The following is a 15,555-nucleotide window of genomic DNA, read 5'->3' as shown; positions in this document are numbered from 1 at the left end:
TTGACATGCAGTCCCTGTAGTGAGAAATATAAATATTTGATATGCTGTAAATATCCAGACAGAAATGCTTGTCTCCCATTTTAAATATCATTGTACCATCTGTATTTTTTTTGTCTGTGTTTTGTGAAGTCGAAGGTCAGAACCTGGCAACTGACAACGTGTCGGTGATCGAGGGGGAAATGGCAACCATCAGCTGCAGAGTGAAGAACAACGACGACTCCGTCATCCAGCTGCTCAACCCCAACAGACAGACCATCTACTTTAAAGATGTTCGACGTAAGTGCCCCAGAGACAATGTTCACAACATTATCTGAAATTTAAAGCACCATGTCTTAAAATGGTCCTTGTATTAAAGAAAGAGAGAGAGGCAGAAATCTGTTCTCCCAAAGCAAAACGATTACATAAAGGCCTCAGTAATAAAGTTGTCTGAAAAAGACAAGAAATAGATCACCAAAGCTCTATATTGTAAGCATCCACTCCGCCTCATCATTAAATCTGCAATATTTGCTGTAGTTGTGCATGTACACCTTTTAAACTGCAGCAAATTAGTAACTATAGAGGGAATTTCTTTTTTCTTAACTAACCATTACCAAAAACAATTAAGTACATATACCACAGACATACCATTTATGTTACGTTTATGCATGAACCTAACCAATACTTGCAAAAACATAACTAGAGATGAAACGATCAGTTGATGGATTAATGGACATAAAAATTACATTACAATTGCAACTATCTTGGTAATCTATTCACTGTTGAAGTCATTTTTTAAAAATCCCTTCCAGAAATGTTTTGAGACACATAAAATAAGTCTGCTTTGAATAATAATTTGTGTCTGACACAGTTTTTCCACAGAAAAGTTGAATATTCTTGTTAAAAAATCTTGTTAAAAATTCTTGTTTAAAAAATCTATTCCTTCTCCCTCACTGAAAAAAGTCTAGACTCAATGAATATGCAAATATGTTTTATTTAACTACTAGACACAAGATGTCTCCTACTTCACTGAAAAGTCCATTTTCAGGCACCGGAGACTTCACGTTTCTACATCACACCTGTTTAAGTTACATACATATATCATATGTCCACGTCTTAAACTGAGATTTCAGCACAGAGAAACTTCCTCCTTTCAGCAGATGAATGTGAAAACAGCTTCTAATATCAAATACTGCACATACACCAACCTGCACTGTGAAGCACCACACAAAGTAACAAGAAGCATAAGACATTTTTAAATGGAAGGTGGCTTTAAGCTCCAACATCTCAAATGTATTTACTTTGGATTTTAGACTGTAATTCGGACAAAACAAGACATTTACTTTGGGCTCTGTGGAGCTGTAATAGGCATTTTTCACTGTTTTCTGATGTTTAGAGACCAAACAAGCAAATGATTGATCAAGAAAATAATTGGCTGATAGATTGATGAAGATTATCAGTAGTTCTAGCACTAAACTTAACTGTTCACAGGACAAACAGGTGAAAATGACATGGCTGATAATGCACCTCAAAATCCAATCTGTTGTTGAATATTCCTCATATAACTGTGACCACAACGTCTAGTCTAGACTTCATACTTTGTGCTTATTTCACCACATTTGTGAGAAGGAATTGCACTGCTACAATAGTTTTTTTCCTCTGATGTATGCCTGTTTGTGTCAGTTTTAAATTTCAGGGCATCCTGTACTAAAGGAATCCCTTTGCTTTGACATTATAGTGAAGGTATCAGATATCACTACAAGATCAGCTCCAGCTGTAGGTTAGATTTTCTGTGCAAATGTGATTCCATCTGTCCTTGACTTTCTGACTCTTTTGCACAAGTCATTAAGCTCCGAATGCGGCAAGATTAATATGAGATAATTCACAGTGCTACCATAATGGGAATACTTTTGTGTCCTTGTCACTGTTCGATTTTACGATAATCTCTTAGATTAGGATATTGAACATTATGATTATGCATGAGCATATGGGCTACTTCTACTTTGAACCGAGTTTCTGTCTCTGCTTTTTTACTTGTTTGTATCTGGGATCTGAGCCAAGATTCAAGGTGAACGAGAAACACCCTTCATTTCAGTCTGTATTGCATCCCAGCTGTTATTTCACAAGTCTAGGTAGCGAGACGTGTGTTCCATTTTCTCACTTGCGAAGAGCATCAGGGGAGTTTCAGTACACGTCTTCGTCATATTTGTACAAAATTTGTACCCAAAGCTGCCTGAGAATATGGCAGACAAAAATGGATTGATGTAAAGCATAGGCCATGTTGTACTCTGTATCTAAAAATATTTATTCAGACACTATGGAGTAAATAGAGATTGGGAATGTTTCGGTTTAGAAAAGCAACAATGAGTAATTAGTTCTTACATCCTAGTGAAAATCAATATTAGCTCTGTACTGTTAACCAAATCTTTCCATGAGGTTAAGACAACCTTGTCCTCTTCATTCTTTATTGAGCTGCTCTACGTGGGCTTTTAATTTTCTCTGCCTTAGTCAATACAGTGCCTTTGTCAATTTCAAAACACAAACTGTTTTGTTTATCTGCAATTAGATCTGAATATATGTCAGGTTTCTGACAGGCGGCCAAAATGTTATTCGGCTGCTGCATGTTTGTGTTTCTTGTAATGGGGCCTAGTGAACCCCATGGCAGCGCTATTCTAGGCTCTGTTCCTAAAGGACTGCTGGTTCTGTGGGGGACCCCCCTCAGCCAGTGCCATTGTTACCTGTCAACAGGGCCGCTCGACACAGTAGCAGATCTTTGTATACAAGGAAGTAAACAGCAGTGACATAGAGACACACCAGGTGCTACAAGAACAGCAGCTACAAGCGAAGCGGCAGCCACAGAAACAGATACGCACACAAATCCCAAAATGATAGCAGCTTTACAGTACCAGTGAAGGCCCAGTAAAGCAATTTCTATGGCAGTAAATAAAGATGAATTATGTCATAGGTATAGAGGCTGAGCGAGTCTTGTTGGGATGAGCCATTTATTCTGCTAGATATATGCAAAATGACATGCAATTTGGCAGAGTTGTCATTTGAAATGGGAAAAATGAGCATTTATCAGCAAAGGTGGACCTCTATAGATGGTGATGCAATATCAAGCCATTATTTATTCAGTGCATTTTTGTTCAGCAGTTGTCTGACTCTGTGTTACAAAGGTTTAATCTTTAAAGTGATATTCTACGAAAAGACGTCTCTGCTTTTAGCATCAAATACTTGACTCTGTAGGTTGAAAGCGCCTGAAAATCTGGTTTTAAATCTTAAAGCTGCTATAATCACTGTTTTCATAACAACAATGTATCAATTGACAAGGTGATAATAGTGTGACAATGTGAAAGGAGTCATTCGTTGTGATGAACCTACAGAAAATGAGCTTTAAATTGAGTTTCAGCTCATTGTTTAGCTGTCCAACCCACAACTTTAGCTCGATGTTAGCAGGCTAACCTAGCAGCTAGACCTAGTCCCATCTCATAATACTACTTTGCACCTCAAGAGGCAATAGTGTCACTGTAGCATCCAGTCTGCCCTCAGGCCAACATGAGAGGATGAAGAGGTAGTAACTGCGGGTAGACGATAAACGTGTGTTGCAGCCATACAGAGGGTCTGCGATGTTCCTCCACTTTTTCCTCAAGCTCAGCTATTGATGCTGCTGCAATTCTTCTCATGGCCCTCTTCAAGCCACAACTACATCTTCCCTGTCTCTCTGACTGAGCAGACAGGGTGTGAAATCATCATCATCATCATCAGTCTATCAATAACTGAAGACAACAACCTACCAGTTACATTATCAAATTATAAGGTAAACCTGCATGGAAAACATTATTCCTTCAATCCATGTAGGTTTGGCAACATGTCAACAACTGCCCTACGCTGAGGTTAGATTTCTTCAAGCTAACATAAGCTCAGTGTAAGGGTGAGAGTTTGGACTTGGTTGTGATTGGCCAGTGAGCCAAGTCCCAGAACGCGCATGCAGCTCTCATGCACACCCCGAGTGACAGGTATACAGAGAGGACCAGTAAAAATTATGGACACCCCAACTCTCCGTTATAATAAACTAATATTTGTTTAGTGTATGAATTTGACAGTTGGCCAATTCTTATACACAGCCCTTTTAAAAATCTAGTTTAATTAAATTAATTAATTAAATTTCATGTGATATTTAGAGCTTCAATGAGGGCAACAGCACAAAACAAACTGAAACTTTTTGTTAGTTAAGTGGTTACTTGACTAAAATAAAATTAATCAGGGACAGGTTTACTGTTCCATTAATCATGTGCCTTGTTTTTTTAATCAAAAAGTGCTTAAGATTCACGGGCATCAGCTTCTCAAAATTGAATATTTCCTTAATCTTCTGAAAGAGTAGTGAATACCTTTCTATACCTTCAACTGTTGGTCTGACAAACCAAAATCTTGGGTCTTGGGAAACTTTGATGAGCTTTCTTCCACTATTTTGCCATTTTATACACCAAATTATGAATCAAAAAAATAATCAGCATATTAATCACTAATGAAAATGATTGTGGCCCTAATATGTAAATATAGTTTGGTGTAAATATGACTAAACACTGACTAATAAATACTAGATACTGTGCACCCTCCTTGCTCTTATGTAAGCAGTCAGGCAGTTATGAAACTGCCTCGTTTAAACTACATTCAGTGTCTCAGAAGTGAAGGGTTTCCCTCCCTAGCAGGTGCTTCGACTCTCAAAGTGCATCAGTGTCATTGTTTCCCTTTGAGGAGAGACTTCCAAAGAGCTCTCAAATTATATTGGGGGATGAGGTTTCATGTTGACACTGCCCTGAGACCTTGGGTAATGATCATGATGCTAAGTGTAAAGCCTGACGGGAATAACAAACTCCCCGTGCTTTAAATAGGGGCTGAATAGAGTTCGTTAGCTCGACAGATGCAGAGAGGACTTGATAAAGAAGGCAGGTCAAAACATCAAAAGGGCTCCCAATCAAATCAACCAAAGCTGTTTATGTAAAAGAGTGCTCAGGGATGAGGGCTGGCCAAATGAAAAACAGAGTGGAAACTCTGAGAGAGATGGATAACCTAGTTTGACAACATTAAAAGAAAATTCAGCCAATCTATACAGGCATTAGTATACAGATTCCTGGCTACTTTTGATTTGGAGTTTCAGGCATCCAACCCTCTCTACCTCCGCACTGTGATTTAATTCATTATGTATGTTTGAATGCCTCTCCTTTTTCTGGAATATGTGAGTTTGATGCATCCATCCATGACCAGCAGCAGCCCATTTTAAGAGTTCCTAGCTTGTTAGGAGTCCTCATGAGCACTCTTCACACTTTCCTGTCTTTGCCAGTGCTCTGTGGACTGTAAAGCTACTTTATAAATCAACTTGTATGAATCATTTTGAAACTCACTTTTCTTTTACTCAATTAAGGAGAAAGCCCACAAAAGGGTAGCAACCCCCCACCCCCAATCTCCGACTCTTCTCTAACTCATTTTCTTCCTTACGACTCCTTCGTCTTCCTTCATGTCCTCTCTCATTCTCACCCCTCTCCACTTCCCATTTCCCCCCTTCCCTCTTCTTCCTCACTCCATGTCTCACGTTTGTGTCCCTGTACTCTGTATCCTCACTGTCTCTGTCTCACATATATCCCCACAGCTCTGAAGGACAGCCGGTTCCAGCTGGTGAATTTCTCTGACAACGAACTGCGGGTGTCTCTGTCCAATGTGTCACTCTCCGATGAGGGACGCTATGTGTGCCAGCTCTACACAGATCCTCCTCAGGAAGCCTACGCAGACATCACTGTCCTGGGTAGGTGTGAGGGTGCATGTGTGAACCTCACACACATATCACACCCCTCCTCAAGCACACTTTCATTGTATTTCGCTCAGCTATAGATAGTGAATGTGAAATAATCGTAATCTTTGATCCCGTTATCTTTAGCAACTGAAACAAAATGTCAGCCAATTAGGCTCTCGCGGTGCTCAACAGCATAACGAAAAGGAGCAGATGCTGAAACTGATGGCTCAGACCGCGTTGGTTTTGGCAGCTGTGTTGACTCTGTGAATCCCGGTGAATGTTGACTTGGCTGCTCCAAACGATTCCCTATTGAGAGTCAGCTGTGCCACACTTTGATGCTTTGGAGTGAAATTACTCTAGTTAAGCTTTATTATACATGCAGACATCCTGGGGGATTGAAAGGAATTAAAAGCACTTTAAAGTAATTACTCTAGTTGTACAATTGAAACCTAGCTGCAGTATTTCTGAACCAAGGGTTGCATTGAAGAGTCCTTGAAATAAACTCCCCACTGACTTTTTGATTTCAAGCAATTGGAGTATAGCAAGTTTGCTGCGATGACTAAGGCCAGGGACGAGGGACAACTGAGCCTTGTTCTGTTTGTAGTAGACTTTACACCCATGTAACTATAGGCTGTAATCATATACTTACATAACATCGGCATAGAATTTCAGATAACACTTTATAATGAGGGTATGAAACACATCCTTGAAAGATGCATGACTAATGCATGACTCATGATGATTTAATACATGATTAGTGGATGTATCATAATTTCATTTTGCTCACTTATAAGAAATGATTAAGTGACTGAGTTTATGATTGGTGGTTCAACCTAACTGTTTGATGGATTGCCATGACGTTTTCTGCATCAGACATACAAACCGGCATTCATTTATAAGATGTGAAAACAATACGACGATGTGAAAGGGGTTGCTCATAGCAATGAACTTAGAGAATTATCACTCAAATATGCAGCTCCCCTCAGCTTTACAGAGGTTTTTAGTGAGTTTCAGCTCATTGTGTAACTGTCCAGTCTGTTACCTTTCTGTGTTAGTTTACTATCACTGCTCTCATAGCATCGTTTTCAGATGTAGCAGGCAACTCTTTTCAGTAAAAAAAGTTTTAAAAACCCAGTGTACTCAACCGGCTCAGGACCAAACAGTAGAACCAACACAGTGAGCAACTAGCTGGTGAACACAGTGGAGATAATGTGCATCATAACTACTGGAAGAATCAATATGCAACTGTTTGCTATTGAGTACTCCATATCATATCGACTTAAAAGGTATATGTCAATGCTATATAAGTAATCCCCTGACTTTTCAAAGAGCACAATTAGGTCAGAATTTTAATTTGTTCAATACTTTAGTTTATGAACCTCCAAACCCACTGCTATTCCCATCAACCTAAGCCATAGTTTTGCATGCTAACGAACTAAACTAGAAAGAAACATGGTTAATATTTTACCTGCTTAAAGAGTAACCCAGCACCAAATCCATCTAAATGTTGAGTAAGTAAATTACATGCAAAGTCATGTTATTGCACTATCAATCGATCCTGGGACCATTGGTACGATGCAAACATTTACTGCATGAGCGGTCCTTGTTTATGTCTCAGTTACAAGATAGGGGTTTTTTTGTCCAACAAATGTAGCTTCAGTAACATCCAGCAGGCGCCTGCTGACAAGTGAGGGGAAAATGGACAGATTTGTTAATGGTAACAGAAGGGCCACAGGCCTACCCAATACATTTACTCCTGAGAGTAAATAGGACACATGAAGTGCTCATCCAGTATTTCACACACAAGATCAATATTTTTATTTTTTATTTTTTTACCTTCACCATTTTTTGCAAATGATTACTTAATGTACATTCACTAAAAGTAAGTGTGGACAGGTACTGCTTTGCTTTTAGAGGGGCTTAAATATCCTTTCCTATGTAACTAGATTCTGGCTAATTTGGTGACATTTAAATCAATACATGAGGTAATTGTGACATAAAAGATAATCAATAAATTCATTTTAAATGTTAATGACTTGATCTTCCCTTAATGGTGAGAAACAGGCATGCATGCATTACTTAAGAATGTGTTTGTACCCTTATTATTTTGTCATTGTGTTGCCAAATATTATGTGCGCATATATAAATGTTGTCATGCTGCTGACCATTGCTGTTGCTGTGGCTCAGTCCCGCCAGGCAGCCCAATCATCGAGAGCCGCGAGGACGTGGTCAGCGAGGGGAACGAGACGGAGCTCACCTGCACAGCCATGGGCAGCAAGCCAGCTGCCTCCATCAGATGGATGAAAGGGGAGGAGGAACTGACAGGTCAGTAGAATAACAGCCTCCCCTGGTTTGCTTCACATGCTCCAGGCCTGTCCACTTGCCTACAAGTCCTGGTCTCTGGAGGCCCTTCCTCTGTGAACAAAATGTAGTTTTCATCTAAAACATTAATGTGTGGTGTACTGATTATGTTGACTGACATCTATAGGAAGATAATGATGCCTGGTCTATACGACTGGTGTCGGGCATTTTTTATTTTTATTTTTTATTTTTTTATTTTTACCTGTGTGTAAAATCCCCTGTCCACAAACCTGGGCTGCTAAGTCTTAGCTACAGTATGTAATGATCAAATATGCATTCAGAACTGCAAGAGCTGGAGTCCAGGCTCAGGTTATGTCATGTTTTTCATAAACCTTACAAAGCATTTGCTGTTAAGCCACTTTTATATTGTAATTTTGATTTTAAAATTGAAGAATCATAAAATGATTGTAAAATTTATTAAATATTTACTGTGAGCATTTAGTTACACCTTGACTGCTCATGAAATATGATTTTAGGCATACACTTTAACACTATATATGGGAAACATGGTCATGAACTTGTATTTACACATCTCATCTCCACTCCAGTGCTTTTGGCCAGCTGCAGGCCATTGCAGAGAGGGGTATATAATCTGGGGTGGTGAAAAATCCTTATTACCTCTCAGTTATGATTAGGGGTGATCAATTATTCATTACGCACTTATTGTACAGCAAGGGGGATATTCATTTTAGTCATATCGTATTTACACAGAGTGGATATCTCTGGGCTTGTTGTCAAATTATATATGTATTAGAATGGAGAGGATTCATTTGGCTTGTTGAGAGATGAAATATTTAGACAAGAGCGAATCTGAAGCTAAATGCCATCTGTGCCTCCAGTGTTCCCTACAGGAGTCGAAGTCAATTTCTGTTTATGAGTTGTCAAGTGTTTTGTAGGGGAGGGAGACACAACAGGATGGTTAGATCAGCGAAATGCCACTGACATGCTGAACGGGGCTAATCCATAGTGGCAGTGGGTACATAAGGAGAGCCAGAGAGTCACGTCCTCCTGTACCCCAGGAAACAGAAATCACTACTCATTATGGACGTGCTAAACAATTCATTAGCTCCTGCGCATATCGACATTAAAAGGCACACATCAGGCTGGTTTTATAGAATCTCTGTGATCATGTTTGTCTTATGTCTGTGTGTAGGAAAGACAGCCGTAATGGCAAGAAATAAATTTGTTGGCTAATTTAAACACACTTTCAAATTGGACGAATTGCTTTTGCAACCATTTATCATGCTGGCAGGTACAGGACTGACGGGGCTCTGGCTTGAGAGAGACTCAACACACAAGGTGGCAAAATGCTTGTTAGCATAAATGACAGCTGCAACATTATTTAAATGTAGCAGAGCCCAGTGCTCAGCTGCTACTGCTGCTAAAGTACAGGAGGAGATTTGTTCCTTCAGACAGCTGCATTTAAATGTGTTTCTAAAATTTGTATGTGATTATGTGAAACTGCATGCATTGGATTTATTCAGATTTTTTTTTACAGAGAGTAGACCTTGTATTTTTTTTCTGTTTTGATTAGGTGGAAAACAACTTAAAATTTAATGCTATTTACACCCCAAAAAAAATTCACCAAACCCAATTTAAAATTCAGCTTTTAACGATTTTGGATTATGGCAACAATCAGTATTCAGGAAAAATCATTTTGGGAATCTCTTTGCAGATAAAATAAAAGCTTCTTTTTTTATATTTTTTTTATAAGCAAGTTTTATTAGAGCTTGAACATGTAGTTTAAATTTTGACCTTGGGGGGGAGGGGTGTCTCTGATAAATATTCATATTTGTTGACACATTTCAAAAGCAGCTCTTATAACATGAAAAAATTGTCCAAAAATAATCATTCACTCATTCACTTCACCTACTCACTGATTGAAACTTGGTGGCATCTAACCAAATTCCATTCACAGAAGAAGGCTATGGGATACAGTCAAAAGCTACAGAAAAGTCAACTCAGTGAACGTCAATTTTAGAATATTTCATATTTTGTAAAAAGTAATATTGGTACCACTTTCTAATAAGGCACCCTTTAGAAGCTGTGATTAATGACTTTATTAATAGTACATAAATAATTTGCTAATGCTTTACAGATCAGATATCATATATATGAATCCAACAAGAGAAACTTTTTTCTTTTGGGTTGCCAGGTTGTGAAAAATCCTCCTCCAGTATGACACATTAGTCTTAAATTCATCAAGATTTTTCATAACCTGGCAACCCAAAACATCCTGGTTTAACTTAGCTTCAAACCATTAATAAATGCTTTATGAGCTACCTACTATAACTTTTACTTAATTGATAGTTTTATTAACAATTAATAACAGCTTATAAATCCTTTTTAAAAAAGTGGCTTATCTCAAATTGATAGCGTAATATTGAAGTTTGTAATCACACTCAAATTTGAAATGCCTAAAATGAACTTGTCTAATAGCACAATTATTATTCCATATTGATCCAGTGTGCTTTGGTAGTTGTATTACCTTAATTTTGGCCTGCTTTATTAATGCTAATGCCAGTGCCATAGTACTGCTGGAGCAGTGTTCAAACAGCTTGATCAGTGGCTGCTCTGCAGTGTGATGGCAGGCAGAAGACTCGGGTTAGAAGCTGACTGAAAGAAAATGTCACCCTGAGAAGAGGCTATGCTTGATTGCGCTGGGATTGATCGGTGGTTGATGCTCACAAGAGCATTTGATTTGACATCTCTGCTGCAACACTCAAATCTCCTCTGCATTCAGATTGGAGTCCTTCCACGACCTGATCTGCTGTTGTTCTCCTCGTCTTGGTTTGGATGACACTATTAATTGACAAGCATTGGTTGGCTCTGTCTTTCTCATTCAGATTTTGAAAACATGACACGGAGCCTTTAGTTTAGTTTTCTAAACTCTTTTTCATATTAAAATGACTTTGTAATAAGAATCATGCTCAAAAGTAATTGATACTAGAAGTCAAATTAAGGACTTTTTTTTCATGACAGCACTGGGCTGAGCCCAGGCAGAGCTATTTTCCTGACCTTGAAATGTGTTTTGCCAATCCCTTTGGTATGTCGCATGTTTCAGAGGTCAAATGAGAGACACAACATAATGGGAGTTCCATTGCACTGAAAGTAGTAAAAGGCAGAATGGAGCTATTTTTATAAAAAAAAATGTTGTTGTCATGTTTTTTATTTATTTATTTTTTTTTTTGATAAATCAACAGTTATTGTGTTGTTGTCCACAAAGTTTCCATTGAGAGGAGTGCAGTCATGACATGTCACATGAAACATAACCAAGTTTTTATTATTTAATGTGTGAGTCGCTATACATTTGTCAAATCTTAAATACAAATTACATTACACAATTAAATTAAATTACAGACATGAATATTGTAAAAAAAATTTAAAAAAATTGATATGTGACAAAAAAAAATCTGCAAATATTTGGCATTATTTCACCAATTTTGCTTGAAAAGTGACTGAATTTGGATTATTCAAACGGTTGCAGATTATCTTCCAGCTAATTGATTAATTGACGAATCATTTCGGCTCTAATAGATACTGGAAAATAAACATGCTAATATTGAGATAACAATTTAGCCCTCTAACATGTTTGTGTTATGCCAGTCTGAAGTTCCTGGACACTGATATTATTTTCCTATTTGAAGAAGCCTTTTTCTGAGCCTATTTATAATGCAGCACTGTGGCTGGTATGAGACAATCATTGTGACTGGCTGAGAGGATAATGGCTAATCACCACAACCCTCCAATTCATACTGCACTTCACCCAGCTCTCGGAAACGCCCTCGCTGACCTTACAAATGTGACCTATTGTCGGGTTTTGTGATTGCATGGCGACAAAAAAAGCTCTTAATATGAAATTTCTGTTGTTTGGCTAGGAACAAGATGGCATCGTTCTGAGATTGTTACCACTGATCACAGCACTCTGCTTTAACTAAAGATGTTTGGGATTAACTAATTTGCTGTGTATCACGTTAATGCTTTCAGTGCTTTTTAGAGTGAAGTCAAATTACTTGCTGTAGTTAACAGCCTACAAGAGGAAAAGAAATATATAACATTAGATACGTACTTTTATACTGACAGGACATTATGTGTTGTACATCCTGTTATGTCTTCACTCATTTTGGGTCTTAATGTGTTCAAATGTTAATAAATGAACTGTTTGCCAGTCAGTCCTGTTTGCCATCTGGCTGATTCTGTAACAAAACACCAAGATAATCACAGTCTCTAAACATTTATTTTTATGTGTTCTCATCACAACATCACACCTTTTATTCCTGCTGTTATTATTATAATGTGACTGTTATTACTTACTTACTCTTCTCTAACAGTCAGTGTGCTTTTCAAACAGCCTGACCACACTTGGCAAAGTGGTCAAATTTAATACCCTGAAGCGCACTGACCACTTACCAATCCCAGTACTTTAAATTTTATGTAGGCAGCTCTCGGGTAGATGTGTGTGTGTTAAATGGGGTTAATATCCATCAAGAGGCCACATGTGTGTGTATTGGTGATCACCAACTGTGGAACAACAGTGTTTTGCCCTCCCCGAGTCCAGCCGGGCTCCCCTGTGACAAGGCTGAAATGGAAGTGTGCTGCAGGTCAGAGTGGGGCTGTAATTATTTCCTCACTTCATTAAGTGCGAGTAAACCATCACACTCAGCACTACGGCTAATGCGATGCCCCTGTGGCATTGTAATGCTCTCTAAATGAATGCCCCTCTGACAGCCTAGGGCCTAGTGGGCAGCAGATTACTGCAGGGTTAGCCCCAACAATGCTCAGCCCTCGAGCTGCAGAGGCATTCATTATCAGGCTAGTATGACCCAGCCGCTCCTCCCTGCTCTCATCAGAATTGAAGGCCTCTGGCCCACCTGAATCCTCTAAAGTCTTGTTCGGGCACCACATCACTGAATCATAAATTAAATGTAAATGCCATTTGAACACACTCCAGTTTGACAGGTAATGTGCTCTTAATAGCTATGACTATTTGCTCATTATGGCCACTTCAGGTTGGTGCTGTTGCAGAATTTCAGATTTGTTTTTGAGCTGTTTAGTCATTAACTTTTTCCCCTCTTGTGCATATGATGGTTTTTCTAGGTGATATGGCAGTTGAGGAGACATATGACAGGATGTTTACTGTCACCAGCCGGGTAAAATTTTCTGTCACCAAAGAGGACGATGGAGTGCCAGTGGACTGCATCATTGACCACCCAGCTGTAAAGGACCTCCTGGCTCAAAGACACTTGGAAGTGCTGTGTGAGTGGCCTAAAACGTTACTTATTCAAGTCTAGAACTACACTAGGGCCCCACAGACAGTGCCAGAGATTGTCTCTTGCCTGGGCTCGTGAGGGTCTTAAGTACTTACTGGTGAGGCTGTGACATTTGTTGATATCATGTATCAGACACTTCTGATCATTCAAATATACCACACACTAACAGTAACAATCACAGTTTTAAAAATTAAAAAAATGATTAATTGATATAATTTACTTTTTTGAAAACGCAGAAAACTGACACAGATCTCAGGCAGAATAACTCCAAGGAGATGAAGTTATTTTTGGGCATAAAATGCTTTTTTTTAAAAAAAAAGCACCTCTGTTAAATTATTGCACCAACATGAGTGTATGTGAGTATGTATATATTGCCAAAAAGATTTATATAGTGCTCCTCTTGAACTCTATTCCAGTATATTTTAACTTCTGAACAGGTATACTGGGCGCAGGGGATCCCTGGGACAGAGCTTCTATTTGAGATTATTGTAAACTTTTCCTGTTTGAAAGTCAATCATATAACTACAAAGAGACTCAAAACAACTACAAAGAGATGCAAAATAACTACAATGATATACAAAACAAGTACAGAGATGTAAAATGACCCCAAAGATACACAAAATGACTACAGACATGCAAAACAACCACAGCTTACAAAAATAAGCAAAATGAGGCTTGTATTATTTTAAAATTCAGTTAGAGACTCAAAACTACTACAGAGAGGCTACAGAGAGATAAAGTACATCCACAAACTATGTGCAGTTACTCTTGAGGATGCCTTAGTGAAATGTGCCCCAGGTAGACAGACGCTCAGTGGTATCCTCTGACCATCAGATCATAGATGTAGTGTACGTTTTTCACTGCCTGACACTGTTATCTATGGATCATAGATCCATCCTGGCATCCTAATCTTACAGTGTACTAGTGCCTCAGCCCGTGGGATACAGTCATCACAAGGGAATAAAAAACTCAGGTGTCAAATGATGTTTAGGTGTTCTTTAAATGGTGCATTGATTGAAGAGGTAATACAGGCTTCCTTACACTGTTAAACATTAAAGAAAGGTTAAGGTATCCTTTTGTAGTCTGTGTAGAATGTTAATTTTTTTCAGGTAGACAACTGTTTTGTCTGACCTTTCAAGGAAAAAGAGAAAGCTTGACTGGAACCGCTTGACATTTTGGTAATCTTTGGCTAGCATTGATAAGAGGGAAAAATCATTTTTGCTGAAAGGTACTGTAGACTCACTGGATGTCTACTGAGCAATCGGATAATCATTTCATCCTCTGCTATGTTTCACTCTCGGCTGTTTTGCTTTCATTTAAAAATCTGTTTCTCTCAGCGCTTCACCTCAGAGCCCAATGATCATTTAACTTTTGCTTTGTCTGCAGGTATGAGGATAAAAAAATTGCTGTCTTGTCATAACTTATGACACTGGATCATTGTAAGTACTCATCTTTTTTCTATTTTCAGATAAACCAGAGGTGAAGATTGTGGTGACATATCCTGAAGGTTTAACCAGAGAGGGTGACAACCTAGATTTGACCTGTATCGCAGAAGGAAAACCACAGTGAGTACTCACAAGAATGGATACACTTCAAAACTTCCGAACAATGAAATTTCTGTTTAGTTTCGTACTTTCCACTGTATATCCCTTTTCTGCCTGTCCAAGCACCCTCTAACCTTTGCATTTCATTGTACCATTTAAATGTTACCAGTTGTTAGCACGCTGTATAAAGGACATCATTAGACAGGCCCTGCCAATGGCCCTCCTCAGACGATCTCAGATTTGACCTTTATTTCAGATTTCTAGCGTGGATAGACAGAGCCTGAATGATGTGTGTGGTATTTGTGCTCTCCAGTCCCCATCAGATCAACTGGCTGAGAGTAGACGAGGATGTGCCGCCTCACGCTGTGGTGACCGGCTCTGATCTCTACATCGAGAACCTCAACAAGTCCTACAATGGCACCTATCGCTGTGTGGCGTCCAATGCTGTGGGAGAGGCCTACGACGACTATATCCTCTATGTATATGGTAGGTATCACGCTTCACTGCACTTGATGTTGAAATGCCTCCATCACTCTTTTACACCAAGGATTCAGTCTATATTGATGATATAGAAAGATTTTTAGACTTAAATGCCTACAGTAGCTTTGGCAGTCAG

At 38.8% G+C, this 15,555-nt stretch overlaps 1 protein-coding gene across 3 annotated transcripts in view; it reads left to right on the top strand.

Annotated features, from left to right (window-relative positions):
* cadm1b (cell adhesion molecule 1b) overlaps positions 1-15,555 on the top strand; it is a 149,883-nt gene that overhangs the window by 108,776 nt on the left and 25,552 nt on the right. For all 3 annotated transcript variants that reach the window (XM_056374461.1, XM_056374462.1, XM_056374463.1), the window contains 6 exons: positions 130-276; positions 5,624-5,776; positions 7,952-8,089; positions 13,223-13,381; positions 14,864-14,960; positions 15,253-15,425. In XM_056374461.1, the coding sequence (XP_056230436.1) occupies positions 130-276; positions 5,624-5,776; positions 7,952-8,089; positions 13,223-13,381; positions 14,864-14,960; positions 15,253-15,425 (867 nt within the window). The remainder of the gene's footprint in view (positions 1-129; positions 277-5,623; positions 5,777-7,951; positions 8,090-13,222; positions 13,382-14,863; positions 14,961-15,252; positions 15,426-15,555) is intronic.

This window comes from Seriola aureovittata, chromosome 4 (assembly GCF_021018895.1).
Source record: "Seriola aureovittata isolate HTS-2021-v1 ecotype China chromosome 4, ASM2101889v1, whole genome shotgun sequence".
Classification (NCBI taxonomy): Eukaryota; Metazoa; Chordata; class Actinopteri; order Carangiformes; family Carangidae; genus Seriola; species Seriola aureovittata.
This window is presented reverse-complemented; position numbering and strand designations above follow the sequence as displayed.